The sequence below is a fragment of the Macrobrachium rosenbergii genome, chromosome 24 (genome assembly GCF_040412425.1).
Source record: "Macrobrachium rosenbergii isolate ZJJX-2024 chromosome 24, ASM4041242v1, whole genome shotgun sequence".
Classification (NCBI taxonomy): domain Eukaryota; kingdom Metazoa; phylum Arthropoda; class Malacostraca; order Decapoda; family Palaemonidae; genus Macrobrachium; species Macrobrachium rosenbergii.
This window is the reverse complement of record NC_089764.1, coordinates 30,662,431-30,690,372: the sequence shown is the minus strand read 5'-3', so window position 1 is coordinate 30,690,372 and position 27,942 is coordinate 30,662,431. Positions and strand designations below refer to the sequence as shown.

General features: G+C 37.7%; 1 protein-coding gene across 3 annotated transcripts; it reads right to left on the bottom strand.

Moving 5' to 3' along the window:
- Positions 1-24: 24 nt before the first annotated feature.
- On the bottom strand, positions 25-27,935 carry ort (ora transientless). 3 transcript variants are annotated; one of them, XM_067126349.1, is made up of 11 exons: positions 27,738-27,935; positions 23,957-24,073; positions 22,409-22,562; positions 20,093-20,175; positions 15,811-15,954; positions 8,934-9,016; positions 6,393-6,527; positions 4,856-4,956; positions 3,761-3,921; positions 2,291-2,420; positions 25-519 (listed from the first exon to the last, which is right to left on the bottom strand). In XM_067126349.1, exons 2-11 carry the CDS (start codon positions 24,031-24,033, stop codon positions 349-351), a joined length of 1,239 nt encoding a protein of 412 aa, XP_066982450.1. In that variant the 5' UTR covers positions 24,034-24,073; positions 27,738-27,935; the 3' UTR covers positions 25-348. The 3 variants fall into 3 exon arrangements, with proteins under 3 accessions (XP_066982450.1, XP_066982451.1, XP_066982452.1); XM_067126350.1 differs by having other exon boundaries at positions 23,957-24,069; positions 27,738-27,929; XM_067126351.1 differs by lacking the exon at positions 27,738-27,935 and having other exon boundaries at positions 22,409-22,677.
- Between the last annotated feature and the right edge of the window lie 7 nt (positions 27,936-27,942).

The window sequence follows — 27,942 nt, the reverse complement described above, 5'->3', positions numbered from 1 at the left end:
TATTTTTGCCATTATTTTGAATTTCCTTCAAAAAGGAATTGAGAAAATTATTCCATTTTATTTTACAAACTGTGGCTAATTTAAACTCTGTAGACGATATCTTGTTTACACGAATTTCATCACTAGGATATTACTGTCAAAACTGTCAAAATTGGGACATGCAACACTATTGATATATTCACCGAAAAGAATGACTGCCTAGTTGATACGTAATCTATATATTTCCATGGCCTCTTCTGTAAACATCCGTATTTTATAGCAGACGAGTAACTTCTCAAACATCATCCTCCTTTCCTTAACTCCTAAATTATCACTTGTTATACTCAGGACTCTCTCCGGACAGTCCGCCTAAAGGTATTGTCTGAAGCTGAACCAGTAAATGCCGTTGAGAATGGCGAAGGAAATCGGGAACACGTAACGAGATATGCGGTCGACGAGCAGAGCTCTGGCTCGTCTCTTCTGCGCAGGCGTAGGCCCTGCTGGTTTGGGCGGTTCGCCCAGAAGCATTCGGCGGCTCTCCTGTCCGGGGGGAGAGGAAGGGAGTTGTAATTGTTGGTTTATCGCGAATTTCCGTGACGGTAAATTACTATTCTTGTGTCTACAGTTGTGCATAGTATTGGAATGGAATGGAATATAGAATTTAGGCTAATATATAGAGTTTAGGCCAAAGTATTGGAATGGAATGGAATATAGAATTTAGGCCAAAGCACTGGAATGGAATGGAATATAGACTTTAGGCCAAAGCATTGGAATTGAATGGAATATAGAATTTAGGCCAAAGCATTGGAATGGAATGGAATATAGAATTTAGGCCAAAGCACTGGAATGGAATGGAATATAGAATTTAGGCCAAAGCACTGGAATGGAATGGAATATAGAATTTAGGCCAAAGCACTGGAATGGAATGGAATATAGAATTTAGGCCAAAACTGCATTGGAATGGAATTGAATGGAATATAATGGAATTAGAATTTAGGCCAAAGCATTGGAATTGAATGGAATATAGAATTTAGCCAAAGCACAAAGCATTAGAATTGAATGGAATATAGAATTTAGGCCAAAGCATTAGAATTGAATGGAATATAGAATTTAGGCCAAAGCATTGGAATTGAATGGAATATAGAATTTAGGCCAAAGCACTGGAATGGAATGGAATATAGAATTTAGGCCAAAGCATTGGAATTGAATGGAATATAGAATTTATGCCAAAGCACTGGAATGGAATGGAATATAGAATTTAGGCCAAAGCACTGGAATGGAATGGAATATAGAATTTAGGCCAAAGCACTGGAATGGAATGGAATATAGAATTTAGGCCAAAGTATTGGAATGGAATGGAATATAGAATTTAGGCCAAAGCACTGGAATGGAATGGAATATAGAATTTAGGCCAAAGTATTGGAATGGAATGGAATATAGAATTTAGGCCTAAGGCCAAGAACTGGGAGCTATGAGGTCATTCAGCGCTGAAAAGGGGAACTGAGAGTAAAAAGGTTTGAAAGGTGTAACAGGGGGAAAACCTCGCAGTTTGCACATGAAACAATTGTTAGGAGAGGGTGGATAGCAAGGTGGAAGAGAGAGAATATGAGTGGAGGTTCTGTAAAAGGAATGAAAGGGGTTGCAGCTAGGGGCCGAAGGGACGCCGCAGAGAACCATAAATAAAGCCTACTGCGCACCGTGAGGGGTGCACTGACGGCGCTACCCCACTACAAGAGAGGGGGTATTTCATGACAACCGTAATCCAGTGTTATATGATACTATTGCCTGAGAAAGGGTTAGATTTTTAAAAATAAAAGAGTTGATATTTCGTCAATTAAATTTCTTGCAATTGAATACTCAGAAATAGAGAATAGAACAGAATATAGAATTTAGGCCAAAGGCCAAGCCCTGGCACCCATGAGGGCATTCAGCGCTGAAAGAGAAATTGACAGTGAGAAGGTCTGAAAGGTGTAACAGGAGGAAAACCTCAAAGCAGTTGCACTATGGAACAATTGTCAGAGAGGGTGGAAAGTCAGACGGAAGAACGAGAATTGAAACGGAGGTACAGTAAAAGGAATGAAAGAGATTGTAGCTAGTGGGCCGAAGGGACAGTGCAAAGAGCCTTAAGTAATACCTACAGTGCACAGCGTGAGGTGCACTGACGGCACTAACCCCAACCCCCTACACAGAAATACGAATGTATTTGAATACAGGCAAAAGAGAAAAGTATAACTCAGAGTATGAATAAGTATTCTCAAGCTAATTAATTAAGTATAGCTACACACGAACACGCACATACACACATACTGACCTTAATGGCCAGGTCTGTGATCTTGCTGGCTTTGGGCTCGGGTTTCGGGTTGGGCTTGGCCACGTCGCCCGACCCATCGCCCAGGATGATGTTGACAATTGCGTATTCGATCAGCGCCATGAACACGAATCTGTGAGGGTCAGAAAATATATTATTAGTTATTACAATTGTCCTGGCATTCATATCCTTACAACTGCTATCGCATTTGTAAGGATATAGAATTTAGGCCAAAGACCAAGCCATGGGACGTATGAGGTCATTCAGCGCTGAAACGGAAACTGACAGTAAAAAGGTTTGCACTATGAATCAATTGTTAGGAGAGGGTTAAGGAAAGAACCTTGAGCAATGCCTACAGTGCACTGCGTGAGGTGCACTGGCGGTACTACCCCCCTACGGGGACGATAGACTGATAACTATGATTATATCGTAAAGTGAAGCATAGGTGCATTGATTCAGACTTACAGTCTCTTAAAAAAAAGGGTTAGAGAGAGAAGATTCATTCTGCCTCAGCCTAAACCATCGCTATTAAATTCGATAAACTCTTTTGGCTTCGGCGGGACTCTTGAGCACGTATAGAGTTCCTTATCTATTCTTAGAAGAGAGAGAGAGAGAGAGAGAGAGAGAGAGAGAGAGAGAGAGAGAGAGAGAGATTCTTTGTATTTCGTCGGAACTGATGACTGCTGTGATTTTCATCTAGATTTTTTTTTTTTTTGGCCTTTTGATAGTGGGTAGATTTTTTTTCTCCACGCTTGGTAGCTTATTTATATATCTCTCTATTTATCTATCTATCTATTCTCATCTATTTCTAATCGATGGAAAAGCTCATTAACTGCGTAACACAGATATATACTAGATGTTTTTATCGAACTCTTCCGAGATTTTCACGTAGAAATCTTACGGCAAAAATATCGATCGACAATCGACATTCCACAATCATCGTTCCCCCAAACGTGGCGTGTGATTGTATGTCTATATTTTAAGTATAACTTTATCATCCTGCTTAGTAAAATTTTGTGAAAACATTCCATCCAATAGATATTTAAACCTGATACGCCATGAGCCTTGCTTTAGGCTAGTAGCAATGTTTGATAATAAAACTACAAACGAGGTTAAGTAGTTTCTCTTTCAAAATGGCTTCACAACATGACTCTTTATCTGATGTTTGGATGGAATGGAATGGAATATAGAATTTGGGCCAAAGGTCAAGCAACGGGACCTATGAGGTCATTCAGGCTGAAAGGGAAATTGAGAGTAGAAAGTTTCGAAAGGCGTAACAGGAGGAAAACCTCAAAGCAATTGAATTATAAAACAATTGATAAGAGAGAATATGAACGAAGGTAGTCAAAGAAACGAAAGGGGTCGCAGCAAGGGGCCCAAGGGACGCCGCAAAGAACCTCAAGTAATGCCTACAGCGCACTGCATGAGGTGCACTGACGGCGCTACCCCCCTGTAGTTTAATAAAATACTCACACTGTGCAAGACGACATGAAAATGTCGATGGTCTTGATGTAGGAGACTGGCGGAAGCGACGCCTGGGACTTCGCCTGCTGCGTGAAGAGGGTCAGGAGAGAGGTCACGCCCAAGGTCACCCGGGCTGGGGCGATCTCAGGTTTGATCCAGAACGATACCCACTGGAAGCCAGAGGAGGAAGTGATGTTTTTAGTAGGCCTAGGTACATTTTATTACTACTTTCTTTTGTTTTGAATATTAAAGGAGGAGATGACGTTTTCAGTAGGCCTAGGTGCATTTGAACACTTCTTTCTTGTTTTGTTTTGAATACTAAAGGAGGAAACGGGTGTTTTTAGTAGGCCTAGGTACATTTGATCACTACTTTCTTGTTTTCTTTTGAATACTAAAGGAGGAAATGGGTGTTTTTAGTAGGCCTAGGTACATCTGAACTCTATCTGTGTGTTTTGCTTTGAATACCAATGGAAGAAATGAGTGTTTTTAGTGGGCTTAGGTACCTTTGAACACTACTTTCTTTTGTTCTGATTAGTAAAGGAGGAGATGATTTTTTAGTAGTCCTAGGCACATTTGAACTCTATCTATATGTTTTGCTTTGAATACCAAAGGAGGAGATGATGTTTTCAGTAGGCCTAGGTGCATTTGAACACTACTTTCTTGCTTTCTTTTGAATACTAAAGGAGGAAATGGGTGTTTTTAGTAGGCCTAGGTACATATGAACTCTATTTATGTGTTTTGCTTTGAATAACAATGGAAGAAATGAGTGTTTTTAGTAGGCCTAGACGCATTTGAACACTACTTTCTTGTTTTCTTTTGAATACTGAAGGAGGAAATGGGTGTTTTTACTAGGCCTACGTACATTTGAACTCTATCTATATGTTTTGCTTTGAATACCAAAGGAGGAAATGAGTTTTTAGTAGGCCTAGGTACATTTAATCACTACTTTCTTGTTTTCTTTTGAATGCCAGTTTCAACACTAACTTTCCATAGAATATACTATAAAAGTGACCGGCTAGCAAAATAACTATCTCTTCCCCGCAGGAGAATTCTAAAGATAGAACACAAGTCTGTTCAAAGGATTCTGAATAAAGAGTTACTAACAGACATAATGACGATAAGGCAAGTAGGAATGTAAGTGTGAAAGACATAGTATCCCAGACGTCTCTTCAGAGTGAAGATGACTTCTAGGCAGGTGAAGTTTCCTGTCGGGACGATGCCGAGAGGAAGTACAGAAGAGAGGAGAAGGAATGGGGTAGGAAAAGAGGAGAGAAAGGATTAAAAAATGCATGAAGAAATGGAAAAGGAAAGAAAATATAAGATAATTGGTGGGTAGAATTCAGCGAGTATTATTCAGGTGCAAAGAGGACCAGAGATGAGGTAAATATAAGAGATAACTCAGGTGCAAAGAATACCAGAAGTGAGGTGAATATAAGGGATGATTCAGGTGTAAAGAGAACCATAAAAATAAAGTGATTCAAAAAGGTGCATCAACATGCAAGATGTCGGGTTTATTTAGAAGTCACGACGAAAATATTAAGTAGAAGAAGTTGATAAACATAGTTGATAAGAGTTGATAAACATAGTTGATAAGAGTTGATAAACATAGTTGATAAGAGTTGATAAACATAGTTGATAAAAGTTAATAAGAGTTAATAAACATAGTTGATAAAAGTTGATAAACATAACCACAGAGATTCATCAGCAGAAGTAGGAGCGTTCAGCAGATGGGCAGCAGCAGTAGTGAAGCATAAACAGCAGTAACAGCAGTAGCAGAAGAGCAGGAAGGTTTAGAGTATAGCAGCCAACACATCAATATATCCCGCCCAGACATAAAAGAAAAAAAAAAAAAAAAAGTAAAGTGAAAATATTAGATAAATTCTGATAAATGAATTCTTTGTTTCTCATTTGCCTGTTCCATTTGATAAAGTTGAAGATTTGTTAAAGTTGATATATGTATTTTTATATTTTTGCGTGTTTCATTTTATAAAGATTTATTGAAGCTATTATGTATATTTTTATATTTTTAAGTCTACATTCTTTATGAAACTCATGAAAACGAAGATAATTTATATATATGTATATATGCATACGTATGCATAATTTATCATTTCTATGTATGAAATGCTACATTGCATACTTGTATATACACTACATACAAACGAATAGGTAACTTTATGAAATACCGTAATGTAATTTACGTGCAAATACTGTCCGCATTTGTGTAATCTTACGTAATTTATGTATCTGTCAATATCAGTATCTATCTATTTTTAGCTAATATACTGTGTGTATATGTATATATATATATATATATATATATATATATATATATATATATATATATATATATATATATATATATATATGTCTATGTTTGTATATGCTTGTGTTTATCAATATCAGTATATATCTATCTATCTATCTATCTATCTATATAATATATATGCGTGTGTGTGTGCGTGCATTGCTTATCATATTACGCGCAAGGCTTCATCAGAAACACGATTCTCCACCTACTGGTCTATTTCTAACGAACAGATACACGAGAATTATCTCGCGATGAAGCCACCTTGCCTTGAAATAATAATAATAATAATAATAATAATAATAATAATAATAATAATAATTAACGACCTACCTGTAGGATACACTTGCGAGCAATCGGAAGTATAGTTCCTGATGATATCTTGCTGGGGGAGTTCAATGCTCTCGTCCACGGCCAACGGAACGTCAGGATCCCATTCGAAAATCAGCTCCTCCGTCGTGTGGGACACTGGTCACAGAGGGAGAAGAGGGGAGGAGCTGAGTCAGCACTCTTCCGGCACAGAGGAGGGTGTTACGTGAGTTTTTATTGTGTAAGGAGGAATTACGTGGCCAGATGAAGGTGGCGGGGTTCTAGTAGGAAGTGACGCTGGAATATGTTAGAATTTAGGACCAAGGCCATGCGATCTTAAGAGGGTAGTGCCGTCACTGCATCTCAACGCGGTACACTTTAGGCTTCAGTTAAGTATGTCTTAGTTTAACCAGACCACTGAGCTGGTTAACAGCTCTCCTAGGGCTGGCCCGAAGGATTAGATTTGTTTTACGTGGCTAAGAACCGACTGGTTACCTAGCAACGGGGCCTACGGCTTATTGTGGAATCCTAACCACATTATGACGAGGAGTGAATTTCTGTCACCAGAAATAAATTCCTCTAATTCTTCATTGGCCGGTCGGAGAGTCGAACGCTGGGCCAACAGTACAGTGTAGGATTTACTTTTAAGGTTCTCGTAGCCTCCCTTTGGTCCCTAGCTTCTGCAATCCCTTTCAGTCCTTTTACTGTACCTCCGTTCAATATTCTCTTACCTCAACCCTCTCCTAACAATTGATTCATAGTGCAACTGCTTTGAGGTTTTCCTCCTGTTACAACCTTTCAAACCTTTCTACTGTCAATTTCCGTTTCAGCGCTGAATGACCTCATAGGTCCCAGCGCTTGGCCTTTGGCCTAAATTCTATATTCCATTCCATTCCTGGGACCTTTGGTGAGTATTTCAACGCTGAAACGGAAAATGACATGAAAAAAGTTTGAAAGGTGTAACTGGGGAAAACCCTCGCAGTTGCGCTACTAAGAAATTGCTGGGAGTTGGTGGGAAGTAATATGGAAGAAATAGAATATGAACGGAGGTACAGTAAAAGGAACGAAAGGGGTTGCAGCAGCTAGGGGCAAAAGAAGGGATGATGCAGAGAATCTTAAGAAAATATAACGCCAGTTGGTGGGAATTTGATTTCGATCTCAAGTCCAACCACAGACCTCAGAAGGGAAAATAAAATTACGTTCATAACTCTCTTAAGTTATTAGTCTGTTGCGAGATCTAGAATGTTTTATAAACCCATGAAAATGAAGATACATTATAGATATAGATATGAGGAAGAATGTATTTTGCAATTGAAGGGACTATTAAACTGCAAATATACTTATATTTTCAAGACCAGCTCTTGCATAACAGCCAGCAACAAAATATAACGGCAGAATCAAATCATAAACATTATTATTATTATTATTATTATTATTACTTCAGTAGATGAAACCCATTCACATGGAACAAGCCCACCGAAAGGGCCACTGACTTGGAACTCAAGCTTCCAAAGAATGTTGGTTTCAACCTCCCACCGCAGCAGACCCCCCAACACTGCGGCAGTAACTGATCACTGTACAGAGCCAGTGATTTTTCATCGCCCTGGGGGAGACGCGAACCCGCGACGTAATGACTGGGATATTCATTCACGAATCTTGTACTTGGACACAGAATTTGTTTTCTTAACCAAAAGCTACAGACAGGTCAGGCATAAAAGGTAAATGCGTCTACTAGAATTCATTCCAGTCCTGATAAAAATGCCAAGTGGACAATAGTTCACTAGAAGCTTACTTGACAATATTGCCCTAAAATGGAAGACTGCAGTACCTGCAAAAATACAAAACTGAGAAAAATGGTAGATACCCCCTTGCCTTACTACTGATTTTGCAGATACTGCAAATGGGACCCCCTAAGTAAAGCACTGAAGAATCATTCTGGAACTGCAGTAACTTGTGTATTAGTGTTTCACGAGCCCAATAGGTGGCATGTCTCAATTTCGAAAATTTTGCAGAAACTGCAGTCTTCCATTTTAGGGCAAAATAGGTGACAATCATATCTTCAGAAATTAATTTCCAGCACTGACTGAAGAACTGATTGGCCAAAACGAATGCATTTCATGAAATTCATCAGTCGATAGGATAAAAAAATAAAAAATGGACCTGCTAAGTGCTACTATCGAATCTTTGAGGACAGACACCCCAAGTATGAGTTTTGGTACCACCGAATTTATATACACAGATGAATATATACACATACACACAGATATATGTATATATATACATATAGTGTGCATATGGCTGTACATATGAATATTATGTGCTAAAAAATTCTACGATTGCAATTTATTGAATATGAATACAATTACCAAGGTCTATATTTCTAGATTTTGTTACATGAATCTGATACAAGATAAGAATAAATAGCGACAAAAGAATAACTCAGAAACGTAAAAAAACTCAATAAGTCAGTAACTGACATTAGTTCTGCTTCATATTTCAATACGTTAACTCTAAAAGTTAAAAAAAAAAAAAAGGTTGAAAAAAACAAACGGAATTAAATCTTACAACTTTCCATCTGCAGTTTGCATTCCTGCGTGTCGTGTGGGTAGATGGCGAAGTTCATCGCGCAGGACAAGGTCAAGGTCAACCTGGTAGGGAAGAAAGGTCATCGCGGGTATCAGTCATTGCTGAGGACTACGAGATTCGGTGGACTATTTTGGCAACAGCGGTCAGTGTGGACAGTAAAGGAAGGTTTTCTTCCTCTGAAAGGAAAGAAATATGCGCAGACGGACATAGACAAACACGCATAAATAAATAAATAAATATATACTTATATGTGTATGTAGGTATATATGAAACTATATATATATATATATATATATATATATATATATATATATATATATATATATATATATATATATATATATATATATATATATATAGGAATAATCAACACTCAGTCACGTGTGGAACAGCAATAAATTTCTGACTCGCATCAGGATCGAACCCAGGTCTTTCATTTGAAAGACAAGCGGTCTTGTCTTTCAGTTGAAAGACCTGGGTTCTGATCCTGATGTGAGGCAGAAAATATATAAATATATATAAATGTATATACAGTATATATAGATATAAACATATATATATTTCATATATATGTATATATACATATATATGATATATGTATGTATATATATTATATATATACATATTATATATATACATATAAAACGAAAGCTCTCGGTACTCATATGTTTAAAATTGATTTTCTTAGGGATGCCATAAATATTTTCTTGATATTATAACAGCTGACAATCTTATTAGTGATCTCATATTTGGCTCTAAATTTATCCCCAAACCAAAACTGAGTATAGAAAATTTCATTACAATCATGGTTTTAAGTGACGCTTATTTTCTGTTACAAATCTGACAGATATATAGGTTGTTCTAAGCCATTCCAGCTTATTGAAAGTGTAAATGAGAGAGAGAGAGAGAGAGAGAGAGAGAGAGAGAGAGAGAGAGAGAGAGTTATCTCTCGTTCTCATTTTCTAAACAAGGCCCCCTGACACGGCGTTTTCCATTGTTCGGAATTGCTTCGCTTTCGCTATCAATTTTCAATAAAACGGCTCCCTGATAACAATGTCTGTCTATCTGTCTGTACAGACAACACAGGCGTTGCGAGACATCATACCTCGTGTACAGGGGGTCCACTATCACTTGGTAAAAGGTATATAACTGTGAAATCAAAACACAGTTTAGTGATTCATAAGGGCTGCGAAATTTGGGGCGAAAACTTGTTACTCCATATTTAGCCAATGGTCAGAAAGACTAGGAGAGAAAATAAAAAACAGTAAAAGTTATTCTGGAAGCCTGCAATGGACCTCCTGGGAAGATGGTATATATATATATTTAAATATGCATAGAGATTCACGTACAAACACACACAAACATATATATGTGTGTATACATACATACATACGTGCGTATCTGTGTAAATGAGGGTATATGTGTATGAGTTTATATTCATCGAACTGCTATAACAGGAAATTCTACCTCGAATGAAGTTGTAAGAAAGTACAGATCTCTGAAGATGCGTCACTCGATAAACGATGTTTAGTTTGCTTTCAAAAAAAAAACCCGACAAAAAGGGCAGAGTTGTAGAGGTTTAGAAGTGGCGTTGCAATGAAAAAAACTTTCTCAGAGTCCTCATTATTTTTTACGTAACATCTGTAGGTAGGTAGTGTATTTGAATGGACAGCGCGAGTACTATGCAGACGTTCTTTTAGGAAATGGAGAGATAGACGACGAAACACATCTTGAATGGAGCCTCTGGAGAAGCGTTCTTTTAGGAAATGAAAAGTGAAGGGTCTCCTCAATGGAGAGTAATTGAGTCTGGAATGCTGTACGGAGAGAGAGAGAGAGAGAGAGAGAGAGAGAGAGAGAGAGAGAGAGAGAGGGGTTCTCGACAGTGTCATGAATAGGAAACATAAACGTCAATGAAAACGAATGAGTATTAAATCATTCTTTTTGAGTTACAAAACCAAAATGGCGATAAGCTTTGAGCTCCTAAAGAAAAAAAAGAAAAAATAAAGTAAATAATGAACCGAAGTTTCTTCGGCGCAATCGAGTTTTCTGTACAGCCGCTACAGCGTGTAATCAAGGCCACAGAAAATAGATCTATCTTTCGGTGGTCTCGGTATAATGCTGTATGAGCCGCGGCCTATGAAACTTTAACCACGGCCCTGTGGTGGTTTATCCTATATAGTTGCCAGAAGCACGATTGCGGCTAAATTTAACCTTAAATAAAATAAAAACTGCTAAGCTAGAGGGCTAGACAAAGCCGGCACACTAGTTGCAGAAAACTTTGGTAAAAAGATTGATTATTGAAAGGGTGGAAGTAACGCTGAGAGAAGTAGTCAAGGAAAGGAATACTGCGCTTCGAATGAGAAAGTAGATAGATAGATAGATAGATAGTGGACAGAACAAACAACGTCTTTTTTATTTTACTTAAGACAGACAAACTGTAGAATATATTTACTTTTACATATACATGTAATATTTATATATATATATATATATATATATATATATATATATATATATATATATATATATATATATATATATATATATATATATATATATATATATATATATATATATATATATATATATATAAACTGGCCTCTTCACTCCCAAGTAATTGACATAGGAAAAGTTTTGGTCTCAAGTACAAAGATCAAAGGCATTTGAAAAGTACTAGCCTCTCTCTCTCTCTCTCTCTCTCTTTCTCTCTCATCCTTAGAATTAAGGAGAAATATCTGGCTGAAAGAATGTTGATATCAATGGTCAAGTATGGATGAAATGAACTAAGTATTTTTTTCTTATTTGAAAAATTATTTATATTTTCTTGTACAGAAATTTAGAACGTTCTCGTTACTTCATTTTGCGTTTTATTGTAATTGCTATTTTTTATCATCTAAATATTTGACAGTTCTTTGAAAGTTGCTTTGGTTAAGTCGTAGTAGTATATAGGATTTAGGCCAAAGGCCAAGCTCTGGGACCTATGAGGTCATTCAGCGCTGAAACTGAAACTGACAGTAAAAGGTCTGAAAGGTGTAACAGGAAGAAAACCTCAAAGCAGTTGCACTATGAATCAATAGTTAGAAGAGAGTGGAAAGTAAATGGAAAAGAGAGAATATGAAAGGAGGTACAGTAAAAGGAACGAAAGAGGTTGCAGCTAGGCGCCGAAGTCGCTGGAAAGAACCTTGAGTAATGCCTACAGTGCACCGCGTGAGGTGCACTGACGGCACTAACCCTCCTACGGGGCTGCTTTGGTTAAGGCATGTCTTTGGAAGGATTCTGAATATTCCTCCTCTCTCTCTCTCTCTCTCTCTCTCTCTCTCTTCTCTCTAAAAATCCCACCTCTCACACTCTCTCTCTCTCTCTCTCCCACCACAACCCGCCCCTCTAGGCCTACTACTACTACTACGACCATCTTCTTCTTCTTCCTCTTCTTCTCTCCTTTTCTCCTGTTTCTGCGTTTATCGCCTCGTCCTTTTGTCATTCCGCGACTCCTCACGCATCCCCAGGAACGCTCCTCAGGCCCTCTCCTTCTTTTGTTTCACGTTCCTTCCTCAGCAAGAGCCCAGAGGAACGGACGTGTCTAATCTACCTGACATCGGTTCTGTTCGCTACTTCAGCCGGTTGGATTTTCTTTTTTTTTTTATTTTTCATTTTCTTCTTCTTCTTCTTCTTCTTCTTCTTCGACCTACGTCCCACGAATAGGAGCTTCGTCCACCGGACAGACTTACGAACTCGCCTGTTCCGTCTTTATTTTCAGGGGTCGTTCTGTATCGAAGGTTTTTTTTTTTGGCGGTTGTTATTTTTTTTTTTAAATATCCGGGTCCGTTTCGTCTCTTTCTTTCGTAATCGTTGCTAAAAATCTTATTTGTCGGACGTTGATTCTCGTATTTCATTCCCTTTTGTTTGGAATGGGTGGGATACAGAGTTTAGGCCAAAGGCCAAGCATTGGGACCTATGAGGTCATTCAGCCCTGAAACGGAAATCTACATTAAAAGGTTTGAGAGGTGTAACAGGAAGAAAGCCTCAAAGCAGTTGCACTATGAATCAATTGCTAGGAGAGGGTGGAAAGCAAGATGGATGAAAGAGAATATGAATGGAGGTACAGTAAAAGGAACGGAAGGGGTTGCAGCTAGTGACCTAGGCACGCTACAAATAACTTTTAGTAATGCCTACAGTACACCCTGTAAGGAGCACTGACGGCACTACCTCGCTGCGGGGATTCTCTTCTGTTTGAATTTTAGAGAGAGAGAGAGAGAGAGAGAGAGAGAGAGAGAGATAATTCTATCTTGCTACTTGAGAGAGGGAGAGAGAGACAGAGAGAGAGAGAGAGAGAATAATTCTATCTTGCTACTTGAGAGAGAGAGAGAGAGAGAGAGAATAATCCTATCTTGCTACTTGAGAGAGAGAGAGAGAGAGAGAGAGAGAGAGAGAGAGAGAGAGAGAGAATAATTCTATCTTGCTTGAGAGAGAGAGAGAGAGAGAGAGAGAGAGAGAGAGAGAGAGAGAGAGAATAATCCTCTTGCTACTTGAGAGAGAGAGAGAGAGAGAGAGAGAGAGAGAGAGAGAGAGAGAGAGAGAGAGAGAGAGGATAATTCCATCTCGCCACTTGAAAGGAAACCCCTCTTAATAGAAGCACCGGTTTAGACAGAAGGTACGCCTACTCTATTCATTGTACACAATAATTATAATTAAACTGAGCTCTCAAGCGCTCTATTTAAATCCTGCGGCTCCATTAATAGCTCATTCTTCAAGAATAGAGGCCGAGAATCAAGGACGCCAAATTCGGGCTTATTCTTTATCATATTGCTTGAAGAATAGCGAGAATAATTTCTCACTGAAAGATGAATGTGATAAGCAAGAATACGGTCCAGGTTGACGATTGATTGATTGGTTGACGAATCTAACACAAACTGGCATCACATTTTTGAGAAATCTCGATCAGAATTCTCTTACCTAAAAATGGAATGGAATATGAGGTCATTCAGCGCTGGAAAGGGAATTGAGAGGATGGAAAATAAGCTCGGAGGAAGAATATGAACGGAGGGACAGTAAAAGGAACGAGAGGGGTTCTGGTTGCTCATATCAATCATGTTTATTTATTGGCATTTTCTTAAATGAACTTACATAGTACTAGCTGTTTTACCTGAACTAATAAAAGAGTAAATTTAGACGAAGTCTTCTTCTATTGAGGTGCGTAGAGAGAGAGAGAGAGAGAGAGAGAGAGAGAGAGAGAGAGAGAGAGAGAGAGAGAGAGAGTTGAAAACTTTCATTTAGCTTTTTGAATCCGTTACTCTAGACTAAACCTGCTAGTATTTACGTTCAGTCTTCTCGTTCTTGAGCTACGAAGAGAGAGAGAGAGAGAGAGAGAGAGAGAGAGAGATGAAGAAAACCGTTTCACTGAACTTATTACAACGGTAAATCTAGACGAAACCCACAAATATTTAGACTCAATCGTTTTGTCATTGAACTACATGGATCGACATGGAGAGAGAGAGAGAGAGAGAGAGAGAGAGAGAGAGAGAGAGAGAGAGAGAGAGAGTATAAAGTTACGTAAGGGATTAAGACAGAATGGATCGCTAATGAGGACATCAGCCCACGCCCCCCCCCCCAAAAAAAAAAGTGTCAGAAGAACTATAGACGAGAGGGAAGGAAGGAAAAAGTGGTGTTGATGCCGCCACGAGTATTAAAGTTCGATGGAGACGGTTACACAAGGCTCAGAGCTTCCTTTTCAGAGATTCTATCAAAGGCTATGGATTTAATGAGACATGAAAAGAGAGAGAGAGAGAGAGAGAGAGAGAGAGAGAGAGAGAGAGAGAGAGAGAGAGAGAGAGAGAGAGAAACGAACACCGCTTCACTTAGCTTGTTACAGCGGTAAGTGTAGCCGAAACCCGCTAATGTTTAGACTCAATCTTCTTCTCATTGAGCTACGTAGAGAGAGAGAGAGAGAGAGAGAGAGAGAGAGAGAGAGAGAGAGAGAACACCGCTTCACTTAACTTATTACAACGGTAAGTATAGACGAAACCAGCTAAAGTTTAGACTCAATCTTCTACTTATTTATTGAGCTGCGGAGAGAGAGAGAGAGAGAGAGAGAGAGAGAATGAACACCGTTTCACTTAGCTTATTACAACGGTAAGTGTAGACGAAACCCGCTAATGTTTAGACTCAATCTTCTTATTGAGCTGCGTAGAGAGAGAGAGAGAGAGAGAGAGAGAGAGAGAGAGAGAGAGAGAGATACGAACACCGTTTCACTTAATACAACGGTAAGTGTAGACGAAACCAGCTAATATTTAAACTCAATCTTCTATTTATTGAGCTACGTATCGAGAGAGAGAGAGAGAGAGAGAGAGAGAGAGAGAGAGAGAGAGAGAGAGAGAGAGAGAGAGAGATGAGACATTTCCTTGTCATCTAAATATGACGACCAAGCGTTTTTCAAAGTCCTTTTTTATGATGTTGGCCTAATCAAATCATAAATCATTACTCATTCGTAGCCTGCACCTAAGGAACCGTTTAGTCTATTGCCAAATTGTGCTTTCCTTAGACAGTCCAGTATCTTATTGGTTCTCCTGAAAAAAAAGAAAAGAAAAACAAAAGGTACCATTATTCCGTAGAGGTGGAAAATTCTCCTTTAATTGCAGCTGGCCATTCAAATCCCTTGCGCATCGCCCAAGGCATCTGATAGAGATTAAGTCGGAATTTTCACTTTCCTTCATTCAAGGGCCTTAAATACCAGTGCATCTTTCCCCTAGCTGCTTCTCCTGTGTGTGTGTGTGTGTGTGTGTGTGTGTGTGTGTGTGTGTGGGCATATGTGTGTTTGTTCTTAGGGCAGAGGCCAGCTATAGAAATCTGGTTGACTTACTTGACCATGTACATGATTTTGGAGTCGTGGTACAACCACACATAGTGGTTTGGGATGGTCATCGTCTGGAAGGACACCTGTTTGGCGTTCTTGAAGAAGCTGTCTGGACGCCACAGGTTCTTCAGCCAGTCCAGATCGAGGAGCCTGGAATCAGAACATAAAGAAAACGAGTAAGAAATCCAGTTTTCTGTACAGCGTATAATCAAGGCCACCGATAATAGGTCTATCTTTCGGTGGTCTCGGTATAATGCTGTATAAGCAGCTGCCAATGAATCTTTAACCGTGGCCCCGTGGTGGCCTGTCCTGTGTCGTTGCCAGAAGTACGATTATGTTAAATTTAACCTTAAATAAAATTAAAACTACTGATGCTAGAGGGCTGCAGTTTGGTATGTTTGATGATTGGAGGGTGGATGATCTCAACATACCAATTTGCAGCTCTCTAACCTCGGTAGATATATATATATTATATATATACATATGTATATACATACATATACATGCAAACATTAGCTATTACCACACGTCATTCACGATCCTTTTCCTTTACCATCCAAACTTGCAACTCGCATTTTGAACGGCCAAAGACACGTAATGCACCTTAGCCCGTGGCCCACTTTCAAACAAAACCAGTCTTTACAGTCACAGACAGCGGTACCTTCAACATAAAATCTTCTAATTTCTTTCTGTGATGTCCACTGTATACCATATATTCCGGAGGCTATCTATATTGCATTTCTGTTATATATTTATTACATTTTTTCCCTCAGTCTTTCTAAGTCACGCACAGCTTTTCCCATTGATTGTCAAATGTCTCCAACAGCAGTTACATAACATTTGATCTAGACAATCTACTGGATGTATGAATACATAAAATACCTCTGTACATTGTAATATATTTCTGTATTATGTTGATACAAGATCAGAACGATATTCTAAAGTTTCCTATTGGAAAAATAGCAAATGCACTACAATTACTTGCAATCTTGTTCGTTTATATATAACAGATCGATGAGAAGAGAGCCCTCAGCAATTTTACATGGCGAAAGTGCTTCATTATATACTCATCAGAAAGTAACCGAGAGAGAGAGAGAGTGAGTGAGATAGAGAGTAAGAGAGAGAGAGAGAAACGGGAGAGAATCACTCACATCAAGGGCGTCATCAAGGGTCCTCCATTCTCGAGAGGAAAAGCTGGAAGATCGAGTTGGAGCATATGACGTTGTGATCCCCAGCCAGCAGAAACCGGTTTTATTGCTAAATGGCTACTACCTTTTACGTCTGTCTGGGTTCCTATTTCTCTCTACGAGTCAATTTATCACTGAGAAATGGGATTGTTACAAGTCCATGGATGAGTTTTTGTCATTTATTTCATTATCCTCTCCAGTGTCCCTCGCGGTTCGGGTATCGAGTGCTTTGAGTCTAGTAGCCATGGCGAGGGGAACCTTTGTTTGCCTTCGTCTTACAGCTGAGTAAGATGTTTTATTCTTCTTATTATCGCTCAGCAGATCTTTCACCTCCTTTTTACAAAAATTTTACACCGTATTTTCATCCAACGTGTCAATACCTTCATGATTTTTCTTTGTTTATGAGCTTTTATCACATATTTTGTGATAGGCCTAACTGAGGAATCGAGTTTAAGCCGGGAAGTTAGTATACATTTATACTGATCATTATTAACTCTGACAGTAGATAAAAATGTCTGTGTTGGAAGAATGTTTATTATTAAGAAATCTGCGCAGAACATCAGCAGAAAGAGAGAGATGTAAAAAGCGGGACAAGAAATGTGGGTCTTCATTCGCCGGTTCAGTCACTGTCAAGATTGCACCCACTTGAGAAGTCATTACACATTCTTGATTTTCGAGTGCAATAAATAACAGTATCCTCGCAGCTCTGAAAAGTAAATGCAGTATTTCTGGGTCTATATAGATATTGCGAGGTACTGCATTATACGTCGTAATGGATTTTCTATAATGAATTCGGATCAACAGCAATGTAATTTTCAGCGTCTAGACCGACTAAAGCGACTCTTGTCAGATTTAGGTAGACTCATGCCATCATGACGTCTTGTTCCTAAGAACGGTCAATAAGACAAAAAAAAAAAAAAAAAACCTATTATGGCAGTTACAATTAGCCACTGATATAACTACCATCCATCACACCACAATTGAAATCAAGCATTTTGTTCCTCACTACGAGTGGTACATGGATAAACTACTCAGTGCATATTGAATGTTGCCGCAGAAAAGGTTGCATATATATACGTATTGATTTCTTTCTGCTTGCTTGCAACAGTACAGGGTATGCCACCACAGACCTCGTGCCCTTGGCAATGATATGCAAGCGTACTAATCCATATATATATATATATATATATATATATATATATATATATATATATATATATATATATATATATATATATCTTAGGGCAACGCTTTCTATATTGTACTATTTCCTACCAGCGTTGGAACCGTTCGATCACAGGTGAAAAAAGGTGAAAAGATGGACTATTGACTATTCAGTTTTAGTTTTTCCATTGCGATTTCATTAAAAGTGACAGTGGCTACTCCAGTCCTTGAATACAATGGGGCATTATCTTTTGAACCGCAGGTATTTGCAATATTAAATTGCAATATAAGCTGCAAATATACTGGAACTCTACATACATAGCTGATTGATAAAGTTCTAGAAATAAGAATAAAGAAAGTTTTACTTTTTTCTTTTTATATCTTTTTGGAAAACAAGTGCAAAATACAGTATCATTTACACCTTCATTTTCAACATATAAAAAGAGTATTGGTCTAATACGAATGTATACATGTTGCACATAGCTATATACTATTACATTTCAGGATGTTGACTTTCCTTATATATGTGATAGTATCTACAGTCATTCTGTCGCCAAAAATACAAAATAAGTTTCAATAGGCCAATCCTCTGGCGTAAATTAGGTTGTATAGGCCTAGTTTTTGCTAGACCTAGTGAGAAATGGAAAATTAACAACTAATAGCAGTTCCTCCAAGGGTGAATAGGCGTACAGTAAAAGAAAAATGAATAGATTTACAAAAATGGATATATTTGATACGATATCGAAATGTAACAGATAAAAAAATCTGTTATAAAACTGACTTATTTAATCATAACTGCCCCCACCACACAGCGTTTCTCTGAAGTCCCACGGCGGCCTTTCTCAATGTACTCCATTACGCATTCACTCTCAAAGTGATTAATTCCTTTCACGATCACCCCCTTCACTCGCGCCCTCGGGAACGACTCCAGGTTGCCCTTCAGAGCGTCGCTACATTGATCATGAAATCAGGGCGCGATCGCCCGCCATGTTACTTCGTGCGAACGAGAAAGAGAGACGGAGCTTCTGAAGGGAAATTTTCACCCAAAAGAAACAGCGTTTCGTTGACCTTAGATTTACAGGATAAATCCGTTCAGAGGTAGAAAGTGGATACTTATGTTAGCCTAAAGTCTTTATATCCAAGAAAATGGATGTTTTTATTAGCCCAAAAGTTAGTGTAGTCCTTCAAGGAGGCTTCATAGGTTGTGTACTAGGCCTACGAATTTCTTAATTAAGTCTTAGAGCACCAACAGTGTCATTTCATCTATTAATCTTTAGATTCATTGCTTTTTTGCCAGTTCTTATACAATGAAAGTAGGACTTTATTTCAATAAAAGTAGAACTTTATTTCAATAAAATAGGACTTTATTTCAATAAAAGTAGGACTTTATTTCAATAAAAGTGGGACTTTATTTCAATAAAATAGGACTTTATTTCAATAAAAGTAGGACTCCATTTCAATAAAAGTAGGACTTTATTTCAATAAAAGTGGGACTTTGTTTCAATAAAAGGACTTTATTTCAATAAAAATGGGACTTTATTTCAATAAAACCAAGACTTTATTTCAATAAAAGTAGGACTATTTCAATAAAATAGGACTTTATTTCAATAAAAATACGACTTTATTTCAATAAAAGTAGGACTTTATTTCGATAAAAGTAGGACTTTATTTCAATAAAAGTAGGACTTCATACATATTTCTTAAAAGTTTATTAAAGCACTGTGCTTCTGAGCCATAATCAGTCAGAATTCGTCAGTATTCCCCGAAGCTTCTTAACCAATATTCTAGAATTTCCTCGTCATGTCGTCTACTCAGAATTCTCTGTCAATTATCAATTTCCGCTTGCGCATGCGAACATACACACACATACACAACATACACGGAATCAATCCCACAGAGCAGGAAAAACATCATACTGAGTTGATTAAACAGCTCACCTGTATTCTGAATTCATGTTTTCAGGCAAACGCAGTCTATGGTCGCTCCAGGTCTGAGCGAAGAAAATGTCCGCTGCGTAGGTCTGGAGAATTGAAGAGGAGAGATTTATCGTTAAAAACAGCATTTTTTATTAAATTACCATTCACACATTACCTGTATATGATGGTTGAACGTTTAATGAATTTATTACCTGTCGAAAAATAAACTGCAATAATGTATGACGTACAGAAAAACAGACATAAATTCGTCTGTTTTCTCTATAAAGAATATGAAAATGGGTCAAGATAAAATTATTATAAATTTTTAGTTTTCTGTAAAAGTAAACTATTGTGCCGGCTTTGTCTGTCCATCCGCACTTTTTCTGTAAGCACATTTTTCTGTCCGCACTTTTTTCTGTCGGTACTTTTTCTGTCGGTACTTTTTCTGTCCGCACTTTTTTCTACCCGCACTTTTTTATGTCCGCACTTTATTCTGTCCGCACTTTATTCTGTCGGCACTTTTTCTGTCCGCCCTCAAATCTTAAAAACTACTGAGGCTAGAGGGCTGCAAATTGGTATGTTTATCATCCACCCTCCAATCATCAAACATACCAAATTGCAGCCCTCTAGCCTCAGTAGTTTTTATTTCATTTAAGGTTAAAGTTAGTCATAACCGTGCATCTGGCAACGATATAGGCCATGCCACCACTGGGCCGTGGTTAAAGTTCTTCTAATACTCTTCTTTATTTCAGACTTACATAAATGGCTTTCAACTGGACGACAATACATAAGGAAATACGATGATGATAATGATGATGATGATGAGTGATGATGACAACCCAGAAGTTGATGATTACAATGATGATAATGACGACGATGATGACAATAACAGTGATGATGGTGATGATGATGATAATGATAAACATAATATGATAAACATGAGGATATTGATGATAAAAATGATTATGACGACAATGACAATTACAATGATGACGATAATGGCGATTAAGACAATGATGGTAAAGATGATGACTATGACAGTGATAACTATAATGATAATGATCATGACTTTAATGATGAATTGATGACACTGACGATATAATGACAATGACAATACAAATGATAATGCAGATGATGATGTTCATGACAACTGAGATGATAATGAATGATTGCAATGAGGATAATGATAACAAAAATGAAGATGGTAATTACAATGAGTATAATGATTACAATGAAATTATTATGATTATGATGGCAATGATAATGATGACAATTACAATGAGTATGATGATAATGAAATGATCGTAATGTGATGATGATGACAATGATGGCAATAATACAGTGACATTTACTATAATAATAATGACAATGATGATGATAATGATGATAATTACAATGAGATTAATGATAAAAATGAAATTACCTTGATAATGATTATGCCAATGACAATTACTATAACGATAATGACAATTACTATAACGATAATGATAATAACAATGATGATGATAATGATGGTGATAATGACAGTGACAATGTTGATAATGATAATGACAATGGGAATGATGATAATGACAAATACAATGGTAATGACAGTAATGATGATTATGATAGATAGTGAAAATGATGATGACAGTGACAATAATGATGAATATAATGATCATGATGATGAAAATGACACTGGCATATGACGACAATGACATTAACAATGATGATTATGAACCGAGTTTTCTGTACAGCCGCTACAGCGTATAATCAAGGTCACCGAAAATAGATCGATCTTTCGGTGGTCTCGGTATAATGCTGTATGAACCGCGGCCCAGGAAACTTTAACCACGGCACGGTGGTGGCCTGTCCTATATCGTTGCCAGAAGGACGATTATGGCCAACTTTAACCTTAAATGAAATAAAAACTACTAAGGCTAGAGGGATGCAATTTGGTATGTTTGATGATTGGAGGGTGGATGATCAACATAGCAATTTGCAGCCCTCTAGCCTCAGTAGTCTTTAAGATCTGAGGGCGGACAGAAAAAGTGCGGACGGAAAAGGTGCGGACAGAAAAAAGTACAAACAGAAAACCTGCGGACAGAAAAAGTGTGAACAGAATAAATTCGGACAGAAAAAGTGCGGGCAGAAAAAGAGCGGACAGAAAAAGTGCAGACAGAAAAAGTGCAGACAAAAAAGTGCGGACAGAAAAACGTGCAGACAGAATAAGTCCAGACAGTAAAAAGCTCAGACAGAAAAAGCACGAACTGACAGAAGACAAAGCCGGCACAATACTTCCCTTTTACAGAAAACAAAAACAAAACAAAAACAAAAAAAAAAGAAGAAAAACCTCACCATGGAATTCTCGTTGATGGAGTCGATGCCCATGACGGTGACGTGGAAATAGACGATGGTGGGCTTTCCTTCCTTCTTCGGCGGCCTCATCTTGTCGTACAGCCTCTTGTCCTCCGGCATGATGTCGTCCAGGGTGATGCTCGTTATCTTCTCCCTGGGTCGGGGTCAGGGGTCAAGGGTCAAGGTCACACAGAGAGAGAGAGAGGGAGGTACTTGACAATTATTTGGTTAAACTCGTTATGATGTATTTTATTTTTAATTCATTTCATCTGCAAACAAAAAATCAATAAATTGGTAAGATAAAAACGGCCAAATTTAGTATATACATGGGTTCTTCCAAATTTATTTTATCTGCAAACAAAATCAATAAATCGATAGGATAAAAACGGCCAAATTTATATACATGGGTTCTTCAAAATTTATTTCATCTGCAAACAAAATAAATCAATAAACTGATAGGATAAAAACGGCCAAATTTAGTATATACATGGGTTCTTCAAAACTTTCAATTTAAATCACTATGAGATTGGAGAATTTTCTTTAATAAAATAAACTTCCTAAATGCGAAATAAACACCCTAAATATAAAATAAACTTCCTAAATACATAATAAACATCCTAAATACTCAATAAACATCCTCAATACAAAATAAACACAAAAAATTAAAAGAAGACTAATTTATTTTCGGCATTTCGTAACATCTCCATCAGAAGATTTTATCTTCAAAGGACTGCGTGCGGACTTCACCGCAGGGTATTTCATCGTATTTACTGTACAGAACACGAGTAGCTTTTATGGGTACTTCCGGCCCCCTTTTAAGATTTCACGGTCCCAAGGACGTCCTCGAGGCCTCAGGTCTGAGGGATTGTGAAGATCGCTTCAGGAAACGGTGGCGGTCAGTAAAAAATTTCTATATACAGTAAGTTGTCTTCAAAGGTAATTCTCGAAAGTACGGTGCAATTTGAAAAGCAGAAGGAATTGTCAAAACTGTTGCATATAGACGCATTTTGATTATATGAATTTAGTGATATATTATAGATAAAACCTGACAATATAATAACTGAATATAACCTGTGAAAACTATAACAAACTGTATACAATCTATTGAAAATATAACAGATTTTTGCATAATCAGTGCCATTCTGAAGACGCGACAATGGCTATGGAGAATGAGTTTACTGATGACACAATTATCATAACCATTATCGCTCTATTTATTACTATTATTGATGCGAATGATGATAATATTAATGAGTTCAATCATAAAAGTGTGTGGCCGTATTGCCCTAAAATGGAAGACTGCAATATCTGCAAAAATACAAAACTGAGAAAAATGGTAGATACTGCAGTTTTCCCTTGCCTTACTACTGATTTTGCAGATACTGCAGATGGGACCCCCTAAATAAAGCACTGAAGAATCATTCTGAAACTGCAGTAACTTGTGTATTTTGTGTTTCGAATATTTTGCAGATACTACAGTTTTCCATTTTAGGGCAGCACTATTCTCGTGCTATCTGTAATATTACTGAAATTAAAAAATGAACTCACTCAGCGTAGCAGTCAGTCGAAAGACAGAACAGGCAGGTTATTGAAAGCAAGAGATATTTACTGGACGAAACTAACATTATGCATTGAACGAGCAGCTGGGCCTAGATGTCTGTCTGTCTGTTGGGAAGAGAGAAAAAGAGAGAATGTGAGTGAAAAATGTAAAAAAATGCATCGAGTTTTCTGAACAGTGCGTAATCAAGGCCATCGAAAATAGATCTATCTTTCGGTGGTCTCGGTAGAAGCACGATTATGGGTAGCTTTAACCTTGAATAAAATAAAAACCACTGAAGCTAGAGGGATGCAATTTGGTATGTACGATGATTGAAGGGTGGATGATCAACATACCAATTCGCAGCCCTCTAACCTCAGTAGTTTTTAAGATCTGAGGGCGGACAGAAAAAGTGCGGACAGAAGAAAGTGCGGGCGGACAGACAAAGCCGGCACAATAGTTCTCTTTTACAGAAAACTAAAATGGTTGGCAAGTCTTACTTTTACATTCTTGACTAAAGTGGATTATGGAGAAATTTACCATATTTCATATGACGAACTGATTGAATATGTTTAGATATCTTTGAAAGAGAAAGCGATGGATGGAACCCTGTAATTCCTAACAGAAGAAAGATCTAACATCTTTCTGTTTTCTTGCTGACTAAAGTGAACGACAGCCTCGTCGTTAATTGGCTTCACTGGCCCAGAAACTGATTAACTCTTAATGATCTGTCTTGAATTTCCACACCCTTTGTGTTGGAATCCAGGTAAAAAGTCACAGGGAAAAAGTCACAGGAAAAAGTCACAATAATCTTTCCTAGATAGTGACCCCAAGGTTTTTTAACCCGGTATGTATCCACCCTTGCGGCGTGTTTAGTACAAGCCCCCTGGGGGATTTCTGTATAAACACAAACAAAAGACTGTAAATATCATAAAGATAATGACCCCGCCCCCCTTAGAAATATTGAGAATTTTTCCCCTGTGATTTTGTTACCGGCCACCATAAATTAATGTGGCTTTTTTCCCGTGACTTATTTCCTAGCCAAAATAACGACTTTTTTTCCTGTGACTGTTACCGGCCACCATAAATTAGTGTGATTTTTTCCTAGCCAAAATTGCGACTTTTTTCTGTGACTTTATTACCGGCCACCATAAATTAGTGTGACTTTTTTTCCTAGCCAATATTGCGACTTTTTTTCTGTGACTTTATTACCGGCCGCCATAAATCAATGTCTTTTTCCCGTGACTTTTTTTCCTAGCCAAAATTGCGACTTTTTTCCTGTGACTTATTACATGCCACCATAAATTGTGACTTTTTTCCCGTCACTTTTTTCCCCTAGCCAGTTGCGACTTTTTTCCTGTGACTTTATTACCGGCCACCATGAATCAATGTGACTTTTTTCAGCGCCAAAACTGTGACTTTATTACCGGCCACCATGAATTAATGTGACTTTTTCTTGTGACTTTTTTGGCCACCATAAATTAATGTGACTTTTTCCTTGTGTGACTTTTTTTCTGTGGCGTTTTTCATGATTTTATTACCGGCCACCATAAATTAATGTCTTTTTCCCGTGAGCCAAAATTGACTTTTTTTCCTGTCATTTTTTACCGGCCACCGTAAATTAATGTGACTTTTTTGTGACTTTTTTTAGCCTGTGACTTTTTTCATGTGACTTTATTACCGGCCACCATAAATTAATGCGACTTTGTTCCTGTGACTTTTTCAGCCAAAAACTTTTTCCTGACTTTATTACCGGCAACCATAAATTCATGTGACTTTTTTCTTGTGACTTTATTACCGGCCACCATAAATTAATGTGACTTTTTTCCTTGTCAAAATTGTGACTCTTTTTCATGTGACTATTACCGGGCGCCAGTCTCCCACCAATACAAAATATTCTTGAGTTTTCTAACAACAATAATGAGACTTCTCTAGACTTTCTGAGGTTCATTTTCTTACAAATTTCTGCCAGTGACTTCTTGTTAGTGCAATCGCGTTCAATTTGTTCTCTGTGGTTTGCAAAGGTACTCCAGTGTTTTTTTATTCCCAATCTTGTCTTTCCCCTTAACTTTACACTTTAGCGTTTTTTAAAGCTTCCTTAGACATTTTTTTAGTTATACTTTTTCTGTGCACCATTATTATCACTATTGTTATTGAAATGTAGAGGGACAAAATTATCTTGGGAAAATGCCGTCAGTGCATCTCATGTGGTGCACTGTGGGCATTACTGAATGTTCTTTGCAGCGTGCCTTCGGTCCCTAGCAGCAACTCCTCACGTTCCTTTTACTGTACTTCCTTTCATATTCTCTTTCTTCCATCTCACTTTCCACCCTCTCCTAATAATGATCATAGGACAACTGCGGTTTTCCTCCTGTTACACCTTTCAAACCTTTGACCGTCAATTTCCGTTTCAGCGCTGAATGGCCTCAGAAGTCCCAGTGCTTGGCCTTTGGCCTAAATTCTATATTCAGTTCAATTCAATCGTAAGACTCAAGTGAACATTTGCCCCATCAATTTCACTGAAATTTAAGATTAACATAAAGTAAATAATGTTGGCCTTCAGACTGCAAAGGAAATATCAGATTCAAACTGCACTACTATGAATGGTGTACATTAAACTTGCCATCTGAGATTTTCATATTATAATAATCACTCAAATGGATATATAAAGGGAAAATTTTTCTGAAATAAATTTATGTAAATTTCAAAATCATGAATCAAAATGGTTCCTGGTGCACTTATCGTAAGAGAGGATCAAGTTCTTGCCTCATTGGAACGGCAGAGGAGGAAAAATACCCCAGAAATTTAGGCTGACTCACATTATAACATCACGTCACGTCAGAGTACGTGAGAATTTCTTACGTGTAATCAAATGGACTTGTTCACGTCACTTCATGAATCCCAGTCACGGCTGATGGGACGGTGGCGTGATGTATAATGTGAATCAGTCTTAATGTGAATACCATAGATCAATAGAGAGGTTCTTAATGAGAGGTCATAACTGTTCATGCAAATTTGCCACAGAAAGGGTAACATTACAAACAGGAAAATTGAAAAAAAGTAACAAGCAGTGATGGTTGGGCATTCTATAAATTCACTAGTTACACTTAAAAGACCTCATTATCAATTTTAGCGGACGTTGAAAACTTGCAAAAATTATTCCATTTGATCTATATCACATGAAAGACAAAATTCCCAAAAGATAAAAGACTAGTTTAACCTAGTTCGGTATTTGTTTTAAGCAACAGAAGTATAGTGAAACACATCAAAGAAAGTACATGATAATCCATATTCAACTTCATGGATGCCAAGTGTACAACTCTCGAGAATAAGGGGTATCTACTGTGAAGTGTAGAATCCAATATTTCTTACTAAAGAAGTTACAAAGCAAACGGATTTTTGGTCAATAAAGCGATTGTTCAACTGGAAACAAGGGAAAATCATCTGTTCTCTCATTCAGACATGAATCTGGTAAGAGATGTTACAACGACATTAAACGAAAATGAAAATATTACACCATTTTTGTAAAAGGCTTTCATCAAGGCATTTTTTTAAAATTATTTACTTTATCCTAAAGGAAATATATACCTCTGTTCTCAAGATGACCGCTCCATTTGGTCTAAATGAGATCGAGCGGTCGGTTAAGATTTTTAATTATCCCTTTCTCGCCTAATTATTATACACTTCAGATTATCATTTCATAATCATATCACATACCGTCGCGGAAGGCTAAACATATCTGAAAAGTTGATTACTAAGAATTAATTCCCAAACCATACTCGTATTTCTTACCTGAGATCTCACAGGGTGGGGTATATCAGCTTATATGTATTCTACAATAAATGGCTACAATTTTAACGTAGTTCCTTATAGCGCCTTCCAAGCAGCAGATGTAGAAAAAATTCAGACGTCGTATTTGTAAATGATCCGACGTCGAAAAACACACGTTTAAGGAGCAGGTCCACTCGGTAACGCGGGTGGTTGAATACTGGCGCGA

Coding starts and splice junctions, on each gene's coding strand:
- ort (XM_067126349.1), bottom strand. CDS start 24,033: ATGTTAGTTTCGTCCAGTAAATATCTCTTGCTTTCAATAACCTGCCTG. Junction 20,176..22,408: donor CCATCAACGAGAATTCCATG/GTGAGGTTTTTC, acceptor TCAATTCTCCAG/ACCTACGCAGCGGACATTTT. Junction 6,528..8,933: donor CAAACTGCAGATGGAAAGTT/GTAAGATTTAAT, acceptor CTCTGTGACCAG/TGTCCCACACGACGGAGGAG.